Here is a 15,737-nt window from a genome sequence, read left to right as displayed (position 1 = left end):
GCTGCTCTGGTCCCAGCACGGCCCCTTCACCTGGGCTGCTCTGGTCCATTGGAGATGATACCCAGGATGGATGAGGGATCTTCCTACACTCCTGCACCAGAGCAGAGAGGAAGTTCCTTCCATCTTATACTAAGGAGCTTTCCAGGGAAAGGAAGGGATTAATCATGACACTATTCAGAAAACAGAGTTGGACTGGCTCTCAACAGGAGAAACAGTCACTGATTAAAATTCCAATGAAAGATAAATCATGTATAATCAATTCTGCTTGTTTTGAAAATGCAAATTTACTCCAAGACAACTGATATATTAGGGAACAATATAAGCATAATTCGAACTGCGTGTCTGCTTAGGCATGACTGCATCAGTGAAAAATGCTACATGGACACAGAAAGTGGCACCCGGTTGAACCAAGATGCATAGGAATACACAAAACTGAAAAAAAATCAGGAACAACTTTTCTCCCAATCAAAGAGAAAACACTCTATATGAAGATTTTTAAACAGAAATAGCCAAATCCTGAAGAAGTGGCTCATTTCAGTGCTCGCAGTGGATGGTTTGGTGGATTCACATATTACTACAATTTCCAAAGCCTTGAGCTAACAGGCAAAACCACGCGTGAGGACGAGGGAGTCAGGAAAGAACTTACAGGGGCGACACAAACGCCAACCGAGAAAGAAGGCTGTAAATGTTCTAACCAAAAAACAAGCAAACAAACAAACAAACATGAGGTGATGGATGTGCTAATTAGCTGGATGAGGGGAAGCTTTTCACGACATATATGTTATCAAATCACCGTGATGTACCTTTAAATATCTTACAATTTTATATGTCAATTATAGCTCAACACAGATGAAATTAAAACAAAAAAAGAAAAAGAAAAAGAAGGCTATACATTAGATCACACTTTCAATTTTGATGAAACACCTATCTATCATAAATGCATGCCTTGGAGGACTTATACCTTAAAAGTAGAAGAACATGCCCCAGGATTTAAGGTTCCAAAAGATCTCTTAAGTGTGAGCTGGTGCCAAGGTCAAACTGAGGACACCCATTCACACCCACCCCCACAGACTCTTACAACTTTCTGTCCAACGTCAGACCCTCCTTCTACCACTTCACAGTAACTCACAGGCTGAAACCCTTCCAGTGCCCACTTTCACAAGAAGCTTCAGGTCTTTTTCAAGGAAAAGTGGCATATTTATTGTTATATATATTTCTTGACCATTTAACATGTGTTAAACTTTCCCACCAGTTTTATTAGGTTCCTATCTTAATGTTCACAAAGTTTTTGAGAGTTATGCCCCTAAACTCTTTTTCCCATGAGCCCTGTGGTTTTACTGCATGATTTTGCATAATGCGGTGATTTTCAGGAATGCGTATCTCACGACAGAACTGACTGAACCATGAACCCGAAGCGTTCTTGACTTTCTGTGGGTCCCGTATTACCTTGGTTACAGCTTCATTGCTCTTCATTTTTTCTCTCAGAGTTTTCCACCACTTGCTCTCTGGAGGATACTGCCACGGTGTTCTATCAAATTGTTCTAAAAGCTAAAAAACACAAACTTTTTCTTTCTTTTTTGAAAATAAACTTAAATCATATTAACATAAAAATCTTCCTTTCTTTCTTTTTTTTTTTGCTGAGGAAGATTTGCCCCAAGCTAACATCTGTGCCAATATTCCTCTATTTTATACGTTGGGCAGTGCCATGGCATGGCAGCTGACGAGTGGTGTAGGACTGCATCTGGGAACTGAACCTGGGCCTCCATGCACTGAACTCAACCATCAGGCCACAGGGCTGTCCCCAAAATGCCTCTTAAAGAAGACGATACTGCTATACTATCCTTCCCTTCACATCACTTATACTCTTTGTTTTTCCTCTAGGCAGCAAACAACTGATAGACAATAAACAGGTAAGATGGAAAGCTTTTGTTTGGGTCAGTGCAGACTTCTGCCAGATGCTGGGATTGCCACAGAACAGAGTGGAAGGGCCACCTCCTCCACACCACACAGCCAGGGGCTTTTAAGTCCTCCTCAGGCTTTGACATGAGAAAGAAAATCATCCCCTCCATAGGACCCTTGCAGGAAGGCTGACAGCCCCAAATACCTAGGGATTCCCATGATACAGACCAAATGCTTCGGAGCATTCTAATATTCTAATTGGGGACCGCAACCTAATATTGTATAATCTTGATAACAATACCAATTTGTATCCAAAATCAAGTGATAAATATGACTATATTTTATCTCCTGTCACAGTGAGATGCATAAATTATGTACAAATAATAAAAATCTGGACAAGTCACTGATTACAATTTGAAGAGTTAAAAATCTCTTTATTGCCTGAAGAAAGACTAAGCTGGATTTTTCCAGTACATAAAGCCATTTCTTGGCTGTAAGTTCAGTTCCTCTGGACGCTGTATTATAGTTTTTCAGGTAGCTGAATCCTACTTAATAAATCACTATTTGCCTACCAAATGCCTTTAAATTTTCAATCACCTTCCAAAAATGTTCGCTTAACTTACATAAAAATGATAACAAGGAGTTGTATATATAAGGAGTTATATACAAGGAGTTGGATTTACCAAGTTCCAAAGTTATACTTAAGAATAGCTTTCCAGGGGGTGGCCCTGTGGCCAAATGGTTAAGTTCACGTGCTCCACTTGGGCAGCCCAGGGTTTCGGTGGTTTGGATCCTGGGCGCGGACCTAGCACCGCTAATCAGGCCATGCTGAGGCGGCATCCCACACAGCAGAACTAGAAGGACCTACAACTAGAATATACAACTATGCAATGGGGGGCTTTGGGGAGAAGAAGAAAAAACAAGATTGGCAACAGGTGTTAGCTCAGGACCAATCTTTAAGGAAAAAAAAAGAATAGCCTTCCAGAATAAATTTTGTTTAAAACAGATGTTAGTAGACCTGTTGCCAAGTGAATCAAGATGTAACATTTTCAAGAACTGAGTATTCCCTAAAGACCAAGCCACATAAACCAAAACCCAGGCAAAAGCTCTTACCTGTTTAGTGACAGCATTTATGTCTCCTAACAAAGTCACAGCAGGTCTTACATTATTCCCCAATTCTTCTGCACAGATATCAACCTAAAAAAGAGACAAGGCTGAAGAACAAGCCATGTTTATTCTTAAAAATCTTTAAGAAGTCAATTAAGGCTGAATAAATAAACTGTATACATAACATATGATAAAGAAATTCTGATATTCAAGAAGCTTCTTAACAAAAGTAAAAATCCATACAACTTTTATGAGTATCATAGCTAGTACAGAAACCTCACCATCTTCTCTCATTTTAAAATTTACTCTGTAGAATTTTGGTATTTTTCCATTATCCCCACAGGCATGCATTCGACTTGATCAATTATAGTTTTGAATCTAATCAAATAAAGCTGTACTTAATTACACTGGAATTCCTATCTAGAGCAGGAGTTCTCAAATTTGAGCTATCAGAACCACCTGGTAGGCTTGTTAAACTGTAGATTGCAAGAGTCCATCTCAGAATTTTGATCTCAGTAGGTCTGGGGTGGGGCCTGAAAATGTATATTTCCAACAGGTTTCCCAGGTGGGGCTGATGCTGCTGGTCCAGGGACGCAGGAGTAGAGAACCACTCCTAGGGCATAGCATGATTACTTCCCATTTCCCAGAAGCTCCATTTCTGAATGGCCACGGGCAAGCGAAAATAGCTTGTGTAAGGAGGAGTAATTTAGCCACCCCAAAGGGGATGCACTTTATTCTGTAATCAAGAGGGACCATCAAGAGGTGGGAGCATCTTCCAGGTACAACCCAGGTCTTGCTTGTTTGTGGTTTTAGTTTCCAATGGCCCCAGGAGTAAAGGGACTATTAGAAGTTGACTTCTTAAGAAGTAAAAGGTAAACAGGGAGAAGATAATTGTAGCTGTCATCAAATATCAGACACAGTCTGTACACAGTCTGTGTCAACAGGTTTGCATGCCGCTATGTAGGCAGTGCTTGCCACAGCAGCAAGAAAACTGGCTTATAAACAGGGTCCCAATGATACAAGAGTCATCGGGGGAGGTCACAGTGAAATCCAAACACCCTGTTTAATGACATGTAAAAGCAGCATTGTTTAGAGATTTCCAACCAAAAGGTGTTTGAAAGTTTTGGCATCTAACAGAACACCTCAGTCCCTAACAATACTGAATGTTTTGTTCTAATCTACCATCCTACTTAAAGCTCTTTTGTCTACCTTTTAAATATACTTAAACTATGAAGAAAAGGCAAATTATACTTTTCAGACTATTTAAAACTTGATTTTGAAAGGCTTTCTGGTTAGAAGGAAAGTAGGACGTTATGTTTCACAGGTTTGAAAAGGCAGCTTCCTTTGGAATCTGTAATTATGTTAGACAATTTCTAAAATTCCACTTTTGTAAAAAGACAAATGGCTCTTTACAAAAGCCAAGAAGAAAGCAGAGCTGATCATGGCTGAGAGGGAGAGCAGGAAACTACAGATAGCTCTGATTTTAAAGTTCTCCTCTCCTCTCTGAGTACCTGGATAAACTTCACATCTGGCCGAAATCGTGGAGGCAGTCCAAAATGCAAAATCCAATTTAATCTGGCACCAAATAACACAATTACATCAGCAAACTGCAAAGCCCTATTAAAAAGAAAAATCTGATGTAACACAAAAAGTACATCTATATTTCTTATTTGAATTATTCTGTAATTAATTTCTAAAGTACTTAGAAAAGTCTAAATAATTTGGAGCTTACATTAGTGTTCAGAATCAGCTTCTGATTCATATACTGTACTGGTCCCGTGGGACCCAATTTAACAAAGAGATAAAAACTACAGCTGGAAGGATAGATTTGTTTACCGATACTCTAAAACCCTTGAAAGTATTGATTCAATGATTTATAGCCCCTTGCAATCTTTTTTACACTATTAAAGTCATTCATATTATATTACCTTCTTAAAATTTGGTTGGAACAAAGATAAACTTCAGCTCAATGCAAGTATATATTAAAAAAACCCCTTAGTAGTATAAGAATTAATTTGGTTACTATACAATGTATACTAATATGAAAAAAAAGTAAAGGTGTAATCTATACTTTTACACATTAAGGTAGAATCTATTAAGATAGCAATAAATGAGCAAACGTTACATTTTAAAAATCGTCAAAATTAATTTTAGTGAGTGCATGAAAATACGAAAAACACCAAATGCATCATGATGGCAAACTGTGGAGAGGGAGGGAGGGAATGAGATTAGGAAAGATATGCAGGGGAACACAAAGGAGTCTGTAATCTTTTATTTCCTAAAAAAATAAGGAACCCTAAAGCAATGATATATTACTTATTACATTATATTTGATAAAGTTGAGTGGTGGTTACATAAGTGTCCATTAAATTATTCTCTCTTCTTGTTTGTAAATTTAGAATATTTCATAATAAAGAAATTTCAAGAAATTAAAGGAAAAAATGTATAGCTTATTAAAAAGTGTGTTTTAAAAATCTAAAAGGAGGAGACTTCTAGTGCCAGCCAGGACTGGGTAAGCCCACTACAGTCTAGCTCTCTGACTAATTACAACGGAAAACTCCCAGCGAAAAAGAAAATGCAACTACTTGAGAATTCTGAAAAGTAAATAATAGTAGGTGGACTGCGGAAGGGTCAAAGAAGTGACCCACACAGGAGGTGAGCTTCCAAGGGCTTTGTCTCTTCCTTTCATCTCCTGGCTGTTACTCAGGGCAGCTCTGGGTGTAGAACTGGAGGACAGTAAAAGCTTTGAGAGAGAAACCCTGTCTTTTTGGCCAGAGGATCAGGAAAAGGGGCCCTGCAAGTCAGAGAGCATGGGGAAAAAAGCTCAGATTTTTTTTCTTTTTCTCTTTTTGTCCCTCCCAGCCACGCTCTGAGGGCAGCTCTGTTGCATGGCTGCATTGTGGTAGCTCCCAAGCAGGCAAAACTCCTTTGAAGAGAAACTTCATTTTTCAGGAAAGAGGAACTTGGAAAAGGGGCCTCCCCAGTCTGAAGAGTATGGGGACAGTCCCCTTTATTTTTTACCTTTCTTTTTTTTCTGCCACCTTGCCCCAGAGGCAGCCCCAGTTGTGTGGTACTATAAAAGTCAGCAGCAAGGGCCAGGAAAAGGGACTTCTGGAAATCAGGGACAGGTGGGTACTATAGAGAAGAGAAAAGAATTCCCTAATGCTGGATATGAACTGCCACATGTCTGGGGCTCACCCCTGGGCTATGCATGTGTGGACAGGCCCAAATGAGCATAGCAAAGGCTCTGAAACTACTGCCCAGAGTAAGACAGAATTTGCATTATGAACCTAACCAGGCCAATTGCTTACTAAAAGAAACAAACAAAAAGCCAACAATCTACAGAAGATTTTAATATAACTTAGAATCTCACAACATAGTATTTAAAAATCTAGGATACAACCCCAATTAGTCAATACACAAAGAACCAGAAAAATGTGACCAATTCTCAAAAGAAAAGATAATGAATAGATGCCAATTCCGTGATGACCCAGATGTTGGAATTAGTAAACAAAGACTTTAAAGCAGTTATTATAACTATGCTCCATAAGGTAAACAAAAATACTCTTGAAATAAATGAGAAGATAGAAGTTCTCAGAAGAGAAATAAAAAATATAAAAGAGACAAAAGGATTGAAAAGAATTGAACAGATATTCAGGGACCTGTGGGACAATAGCAAAATGTTTAATGTTTGTGTTATGCCAGGAAAGAAGAAAGAGATTGATCTAGAAAAAAATATTTAAAGGAATAATGTCCAAAAACTTTCTAAATTTGGTGAAAGATAAATTTACAGATTCAAGAAGACTAGAGAATTCCAAACAGGATAAACTAAAAGAAAACCACGTGCAGACATATCATAATCAAAATGCTGAAAATCAAAGATAAAGAAAATCTTGAAAGCAGCCACCGAAAAACAACACATTACATACAGATGAACAATGATTGATTCAAATGACTGCAGATTTCTCATTTGAAACCACAAGGATTAGAAGATAGTGGACAACAAATTTAAAGTGTTGAAAAATCTAAAAAGAAGCAGGTGTGCTTAAAATGACACAATTCTTTCAGAACTTCTAGATTCACTGAAATCACAAATAATTTAAATTAGCCTAACATCTACCAAGTCACTGTATTTAAAATCTGGAATGCCACACACCTGGACCTGGCAGCACCTACACAGTTTGGATGGTTGTCAGGAATAACACCCTTTCCCATGGGAGTTGGCAAAAAAGGCAATTTACATTGCTCCACCAGTTTCCACACAGCCTCCTCTGCACGGGCATAAGCCGCACCTACAAGAAACGGAAATTTATTGCACGTCTGTTAAGCTCCAGGCACTGTGACCCTTCAAACAGTTCATGTGAAATTGCTTTTAGAATTTCTCAACTATTCTCCTGCTTATATAGGGCTTAAACGCAAAACAAATTGTGACTATGGTTTTATCTTTGGTATTTTACAAGGTTCAAGAAAGCTATTTTACAATGTTTAAGAAAGCAATCGTTCTAATTCCTTCCCCTGCCTCACAATATTCCCAATTATTCTGAAGGATCACTCCATATTTGGAACTTATAATTCTTTATTGAGTCCCGGTATATAGTATAGTATACGGTCAGATTCAATATAATGCTTCCCCCCAATAAAACTACCTCAGAATCTTTTATCATACATGTAGAATGAAAAATAGTTCCTTCTCTTCATCCAGAAAGTTTCCTTATATCCTCCTTCTGGCCTCAATATCTTTGTCCATTCGGTTCTCTCTTCCTGGATTGCCCTTGTTTTCTTTGTCCACTTGGTGCCCTACCATCCATTTTTTCAAGGTGTAGCCACAATGTCATCTCTTCTGGAGAGCCTTTCCACACCATCTACATGAGCAAATTGTTGCTGCTTCCCTTGAGAACCCACCCCACTATTCTATACACACCACTTAAGAGGATACCGCACTTATTTGTCACCCGGTCTATCCCCCTACAGGTAGGGACCACTATGTCTCTGTATACCTCCCAAATATCTTCTATAATCCCTGCCTTATCATAAGCACTCATCAAATGCTTGTTAAAGGAAGAATGAAAATTAGCATCCACTGAGCTCTTTCTATTTCCTTTGTCATTTAATTATAACAATAACGTTGAGGTAGTTAATGTCTCTATTTTCCAAGTGAGGTAACGGAGACTCAAAGCAGTTGTTCACCAAGATCGCAGAGCTAAGACGTTACAGAGCCGCACTCAACTCAGCTCTGACTTTAATATTTTTCTCTTGTCCACCATCTTCATTAAAAATATTTTTAGTTTCTATTACTTAGTTTCTAATTAGTTGATAACTGACTAGCATGGTCATAGGTGATTCATAGCCCTTCAGTTCTAGAACATATAATAATACTATACTAAATTGCTGAATTTGATACAATACCTTGGGAGAAAGCAATCTGACAATGTGTATGAAAAGCCTTAAAATATGAATACCAGGGCTGGCCCGGTGGCGCAGCAGTTAAGTTTGCGCCCTCCGCTTCGGTGGCCCGGGGTTTGCTGGTTTGGATCCCAGATGTGGACCTATACACCGCTTGGCAAGCCATGCTGTGGCAGGCGTCCCACATATAAAGTAGAGGAAGATGGGCACAGATGTTAGCTCAGAGCTAGTCTTTCTCAGCAAAAAGAGGAGGATTGGTGGTGGATGTTAGCTAAGGGCTAATCTTCCTCCAGTAAATAAATAAAAATAAAAACAAAATATGGATACCTTTTAACTTAATTTTCTTTCTGGAAATCCATCTTATAGCCTAAATATGGAAAAAGCTTTAAGCATAAAGATGTTTATCACAGGTATTCTAAACAAACAAACAAAAACTGTCAAAGATTTAAATATTCACCAGCAAACTCTTGGTATATACATGAATAGATATTAAAATTTATATTTAGGAAAAAAATCTAAGACCATGAAAAAAAGTTGCTATAATGTTAAATGAATTAAATAGAATACACAACTATCTATACAGTATGATCACAATGTATAAAATATACATGCAAAAAGGAATAGAAAAGTACTACATATTAAAAATGGTTATCTTTGGATGAAGAGTTTTCTTTCTAATCTTCTGGATTTTCCAAAATTTTTTATAATGATCACATATTACTTTTATAATGGAAAAAACACATTTTACTCATAAGACCAAAGAAACGTAATTGATGATATTCCTTTAAAAGGGTAAGATCTCTGGGCATTCTAGAATGATTCTGTGATTTCAAAACTAATAAACAATGCTAAATGGATGAAGAGAACTCTTATTCCAATTTCAAACATTAGAGCAGATGTTCATAAATAATGAAGACAATTTCGAAACAGAATCATCATTCTTTCAAAAGCCTAGCAAGATTCAGAGTTCCATTCAACGCTACCTTTCCCGATGATGATAAGGGGCTGCTTGGCATTCCTAAGAACAGATGCTGCCATACACACAGCAGAGCCGTCTGCCATACTAACAGGAGGTGGCATGCAGCACTCCACGTACCTGGAAATAAAGAGTTCTGTTAATTAAAAGAGGCCAACTTTTAAATTGCTTATGTTCTTATTTTGCTCTTATTTTTGTTTCCTTATATCCTCCTTCATTGACAGGGAATTTGAGTTAATGGCTTTGCATTGTAGTAGTGGTTGTTATGGTAACAGTAAAAAACAAATTTAACATCTACTGTGTGCCATTCATTCTCATTTAATTTTCTAAACAACGAGCTCAAGGATTACCATTACCTCCATTTCACCATTGGGCAAAAAAAAAATTCAGAAAGTAAGTAACTTGCCAGGGTCCCCAAATGGCGTGTGGCAAAGACTGGATTGAACCAGGTCATTTTGTCTCTCAAGTCCATGCTTTTAACTACCTAACTATAATTCTACTCACTTGGTCAGTCAATGTTTTAGTACCAGGGTATGCATTAGTAAAATATTAAATCTGTCATAGTTAAGTATTTCTGGACACCAAGTCCTCAGTGTTTTATTTCATTTATTGTAATTAATAAACATTATACTGTAAAAACTTGGACATATAATATAAAAAAGGGACATTCAAATCTTAATAAAAATTCTAAAGAAGGCTTATAGAGGTAACTTACCTGAGGCTCATTTCTCCCTCCTCCCTCCCAATAATATTATTTTGATTATCATGTACAGATATTATGCAGAATAGATGTCCTTTTTATCTGACTCTCCCCAGTAGAAACTGCTCCTTGGTATACTGAGTGTAGAAATGCCCCCTTCTCTCTCTGTAGTCGCTAGAGTACGACTTGGTCCACGACAGCAGGAATGTACTAAATGGTACCCAGGGTGACGCATTAACCCAAGTACTCACCCTTACCAGGGGTGACTTAGATAGTGAAAAACGTTTCTTGTACTTATTGTTCACTCAATGTTTATTTAAGGAATAAGGGAACTTGGAAAATCATAGTAACATCTGATGTTGCAATATGTTAAAATCAGAGACAGACTAAAATGTTTTATGCTAAGTTCTAAGAATCCTTCAACAGCCACCTCATCTTTTGGTGAGCAGTGCCTTCTTTTTTTTTTTTTTTTTTTAAATAGCTCAGGTTTTTTTTTTTTTTAAGATTTTATTTTTCCTTTTTCTCCCAAAGCCCCCCAGTACATAGCTGTGTATTTTTAGTTGTGGGTCCTTCTAGTTGTGGCATGTGGGATGCTGCCTCAGCGTGGCTTGATGAGTGGTGCCATGTCCACGCCCAGGATTTGAACCGGCGAAACCCTGGGCTGCCAAAGCAGAGCGTGTGAACTTAACCACTCGGCCATGGGGCTGGCCCCCATCTCATCTTTTGGTTTACACTATGAAGACTAAATACCCACACTACATTAATGAGGATGTGTTATTTATGGTTACTGGAAGAATAATTTCAATGAGGAGTTCAGGATGCTCTAAGTATCTGATTTAGTAAATTATACCATTTTATTTAAGAGAATTAAGCCCTTTGGCAGGATTCAGTTTAATCACTAAATCATCAAAAAACAAAAGAAGATTAACTTATAAGCTGCTAGGTAAATTCTTGTTAAAAAGTAAGCATTATAACACAATTCAGAAAGAACGCCAGTATAACCATTACTCACTTTATAGAACTCACATTCACCTTGAGGTCCACAATATCTGCAGGCATGTCAACATAGCAAGCACCTGGACGGCCGTAAATACTGCTTCTCACCGCCTATGTTTATCATAAATAGAAGAAAGTCTTTTGGGAATCTCAATCTTTATTATCATTTTCGACTCAGAAGTAACTTAAAATTATGAAATGACACTATTTAAATTTTCTAGACATCCTTAGTTGCAGAAATAAACAATTTCAGTTAAAATTGAAATGTTCTCTATTAGTCTATATATTTTAAAAGATATTTTTGTTTAAAAGGGGAGAGATAAGAAAGAAATTACTCACTTAGGGCTTTAAAATTCATGTTCTATTACTCCTTAGTCTTAGAAATTATTCACTAGGCTCTGCCTGCCAAGTCTTTGCAACATACTTTTACGGCTTCCTAATCCTAATGATTTAGCAAAGTTCAGAATCTGTGACTTTGTCACATGTGTCAAATGGTTTCCATAACACATGCTTCTGAAACAGCTCAAATGTAACTCACATATAAATACTGGCTAAGTAAAATTAAGTTATAATATGCTGTTTGATCAAGTAAGAGATGGTCTCATGCGTTAGCACTAATTTTCAAAAATAATTCTTTTGCAAAAGTGTAATAGAAAGAGCACCCATGGTTTCACTTTATCTTTTATTTTTTACTTTTCTACAACTAAAAAAAAAATTAAAAACTAAAGTAGAGAAGAAACTTTTTCAAAAATAATTTCTCTTTCTATAATTAAATATTTATAATTACAATGAACATTAAAATGTAAATATCTCTTTAACAATATCATTTTTGACTGCTTGAATATATTCTTGTTACTCATTCCACTGAGAATAAAAACACAGGTATGAGCAACTGAGTAAAACCAGTTGACCTGGAGGGCTTGTAACTAAATACTGTACCTTTTCAATAATAGAGGGAATAGCTTGTATGCTGCTTGGCCGGGCAGAGAACTTGCTATATAATCTACAAGTTTCCACCTAGATGTACAGAGAAAACCATTTCAGCTCACAAATCATATTACTCTCCTGAAGAAAGACAAAATGTTAAGTCATTACTTTCTATTATGTTTAGAGGAAAGATGGAGAAAATGTTATTACCTGGACTGTTTCTTTTTTTCTTTTTTTTTTCTTTTGAGGAAGATTAGCTCTGAGCTAACATCTGCCACCAATTCTCTTTTTTTTTTTTGCTGAGGAAGCCTGGCCCTGAGCTAACATCCATGCCCACCTTCCTCTACTTTGTATGTGGGATGCCTGCCACAGCATGCCTTGCGAAGCGGTGTGCAGGCCTGCACCCGGGATCTGAAACAGTGAACCCTGGGTTGCTGAAGCAGATTGTGCAAACTTAACCGCTGTGCCACCGTGACAGCCTGGACTGTTTTTTAAAAGCCTATGCAAAGCACAGTCAACTTTCTGCCTCAGGATGAGTCAGTGAGCAAATCAAAACAAGATACCATTTTCCTTTCTCAGATTGGTAAAAATAAAAGAGTTAGATAACATTCAGCCTCTGTCACAACACAGGAAAACAGGCACTCTCATAAACTGCTGGTGAGAGTATAAATGGAAAGGAAGTTGACAATGTCTACTAAAAGTGAGGATATCCTTGGACCCAGAAATTCCACAGCCAGCAATACGTAACCTCATCTCTTACATCTCATTACAATAATTATCTATTCTAACATTTCTGCCAGTTTCCCTGTTATATATTTTGTTGCTGTGCTGTCTGGGTTATGTAAATTCAGTAGGATTAATTTTTCACTGTTTAATAATGTACTTTGAAGCATTAAATAGAAAAAATTTCTCTTGATATTTTTGATAAGAAATCTATGGAATAACTGGTAATGCTAGTTCCACAGGAGTGACAGAAATCTATGGAACTGTTGGTAGTCTCGTCCCACAAGCATGACAGAATTAAGATCACTCCCTAACCTTTTAATCTGTTCATGGTTATGTAGTTTAAAGTATTCCCACAAGAAACAGATATTTGGATTTTAAATCAAATCTGTGATCTTTCTCTTCAAATTTTTAATTTCATCTAATAAACTATTCTACTATTTTCCTTTCAGGGAAAAATATTTCCCATGGATATATTATCCTCTGCTTTCTTTTTCCATCTATAAAGTTTTTGTAGTAAGTTTAAATTTCCTTTTAAATATCTTCTCTACTTATTTTTCAAATATATCAACATTTTTTAAATAACTGTTGTTATTCTCTGCCATTAACTAAGTAAAACTTCAATTCCTTTGTTTTTTGGTTTTGTTTTGTTTTTTGTTTGCAGGGGAAGATTCACCCTAAGCTAACATCTGTTGCCAATCTTCCTCCTTTTTTCTTGCCTTTTCCCCTCCAAAGCCCCAGTATATAGTGGTGTCTAGTTGTAAGTTCTTCTGGTTCTTCTGTGTGAGCCGCTGTCATAGCATGGCTACTGACAGATGAGGGGTGTGGTGCCATGCCTGGGAACCGAATTTGGGCTGCTGAAGCAGAGCGCACAGAACTTTAACTGCTAGGCCATCAGGGTTGGCTCTCAATTCCCTTTTAAAAATACAAAAATATAACTTTTTCATTAACCTATACCAAGATCTAGTGTTTTTGTTTTTGGTTTTTTTTTTGAGCAAGATTAGCCCTGAGCTAACATCTGCTGCCAATCCTCTTTTTGCTGAGGAAGACTGGCCCTGAGCTAACATCCGTGCCCATCTTCCTCTGCTTTCTATGTGGGATGCCTGCCACAGCATGGCTTGCCAAGCAGTGCCATGCCCCGACCCAGGATCCCAACTGGTGAACCCCACGCCGCCGAAGCGGAACGTGCAAACTTAACCGCTGCACCACCAGGCTGGCCCCCAAGATCCAGTATTTTATATTAATTCTACGCTTATATTTTGAAGTTCTCACAATGATTTCTGATTTAACAACAGACTTTGCCTAATGGTTTTAACTTTGCTCATAACTTTGCACTGTAAATGCTCAAATATATTCATATTCCAAGTGTTAAACTCTCATTCTCACTTATGTGCTTTCTGTAACTATTCTTAAAACCATAGCATTTTGTTGACAAATTCTTCCAAATTTTAAAAAATTTTTATATACTTTTTACTTCCCCACAGTCTGAGAGGCATAGTCTCAAACCATTTTTATTTCTGCACTTTCTCAACCCTTTGAAGAACTTACTGAGTTTAAAAGCCTGTCAAAAAGATGTATTTCTTGGAAGATTGCTCTTAACCAGAGCCTACGCTTTCTTAATATCCACACTGAGATAGTCTTGTAGTTTAGGAAAATTACCTTTAAATTACCTCAGGCACCTCCATTTTATTTTGTTTATTTTGCAGACAGGTGTTTTAATTTCATCTTCACAAATCTAATGGTGTGTAATTACGCAACTAAACTCTGGAGGAAAAATCTTAGTGTTGGGTACCTGAGGAAGCTCCTGGAAGGCTCCCATTGTTTCCTGACTTCTTTCACAGGAACCACCGATTACAAGCAAGGGCCTGAAATATTCATTTTTTTAAAGGAGAATTACAAACGAGATCGACATGAAAAATACTCAGCGGAGTACCCGATGATTAATAAACTCTCAACAGATGTTAAAAGAGAGAAAGAATGAATTACGTTTTCCCTTCAAAAGTGTAGATTTACAAAGATTTAGGAAACAACCTGATGTCGAGAACCCTTCCTCAATTTCAGAAAAATCTAAACTTTAGAATAAATGTTTTTCCTCCATGCCCCTCTCCTCCCTGCCCCTTTTGGATGCTGATGCTAAACCTTTAGGTGTGGTGATGTAAAATGAATTTTTATGCCCTTACTATTATTCTTGGGATTAGAGGAGGAGAAAATTCTTTCACACTTTCCTAAGTGAGTCTATTTGGAAATGGCAGAATGAGAGAAATTCCTCAACAATAAAATTCTCATCCTTCAAGGAGGAAAAAAAAGCTAAAGTTACTCAAAAAGTATCAGACTCTAAAGTAGGTAAGAAAGAGAAAGACTAGGAAGGAAGAAAGTTTAAGAAACACATGTCAAGAAAGAAAACTATTTCCTTCCACTAGGAAGATTCAATACTTTATGAACTGATTAAAACACAACCCCCTCAACATGACCTTATTGGTAAAGCACCCAAGAGGGAGTTAAGGTCAAGCTCAAAGCCACTTATAAAGCAAACTCAATAAATACAGGAATTTCAGCTGTCTTGCTAATTACGCAAGACAAGGTGAAGAATTAAATACATTCTTGCATACTGAGCTGGGATCTTTAAAAAATAATTCTTCACTTAAAGAGAACTATACACACATTCACATACATATATAGATACAGGTAATATATACGTATATATTCCAAAATGTTGAGTTTTTATCGCTAGTTAATTGTTTTTTATTTTCTTTCTAATAGTCTTCTTAATTTAACTTTTTACTAAGCCATCCCCTCAAAGCACTTGATTCCAAGTCTTCCCACCCCAGATCAGTGTTGCTCCACTAGGTAAAATCATGCACTGACTTTTTTGTTTTTTAAGATTGGCACTTGAGCTAACATCTGTTGCCAACCTTCTTTTCTTTTTTTTCTCTTCTTCTTCTCCTCAAAGCCCCCTAGTACATAGCTGTATATTCTAGTTGCAGGTCCTTCTGGTTGTGCTACATG

The 15,737-nt window shown here is 37.2% G+C and overlaps 1 protein-coding gene across 2 annotated transcripts in view; it reads right to left on the bottom strand.

The window, feature by feature from the left end:
* HACL1 (2-hydroxyacyl-CoA lyase 1) overlaps positions 1-15,737 on the bottom strand; it is a 33,090-nt gene that overhangs the window by 12,004 nt on the left and 5,349 nt on the right. For both annotated transcript variants that reach the window (XM_046665316.1, XM_046665309.1), the window contains exons 5-12: positions 14,524-14,596; positions 12,021-12,098; positions 11,098-11,192; positions 9,393-9,505; positions 7,163-7,298; positions 4,518-4,623; positions 3,013-3,096; positions 1,447-1,548 (exon numbers count right to left, since the gene is read on the bottom strand). In XM_046665316.1, coding sequence (XP_046521272.1) covers positions 1,447-1,548; positions 3,013-3,096; positions 4,518-4,623; positions 7,163-7,298; positions 9,393-9,505; positions 11,098-11,192; positions 12,021-12,098; positions 14,524-14,596 — 787 coding nt within the window. The remainder of the gene's footprint in view (positions 1-1,446; positions 1,549-3,012; positions 3,097-4,517; positions 4,624-7,162; positions 7,299-9,392; positions 9,506-11,097; positions 11,193-12,020; positions 12,099-14,523; positions 14,597-15,737) is intronic.

The sequence above is a fragment of the Equus quagga genome, chromosome 1 (assembly GCF_021613505.1).
Source record: "Equus quagga isolate Etosha38 chromosome 1, UCLA_HA_Equagga_1.0, whole genome shotgun sequence".
Classification (NCBI taxonomy): Eukaryota; Metazoa; Chordata; class Mammalia; order Perissodactyla; family Equidae; genus Equus; species Equus quagga.
This window is presented reverse-complemented; position numbering and strand designations above follow the sequence as displayed.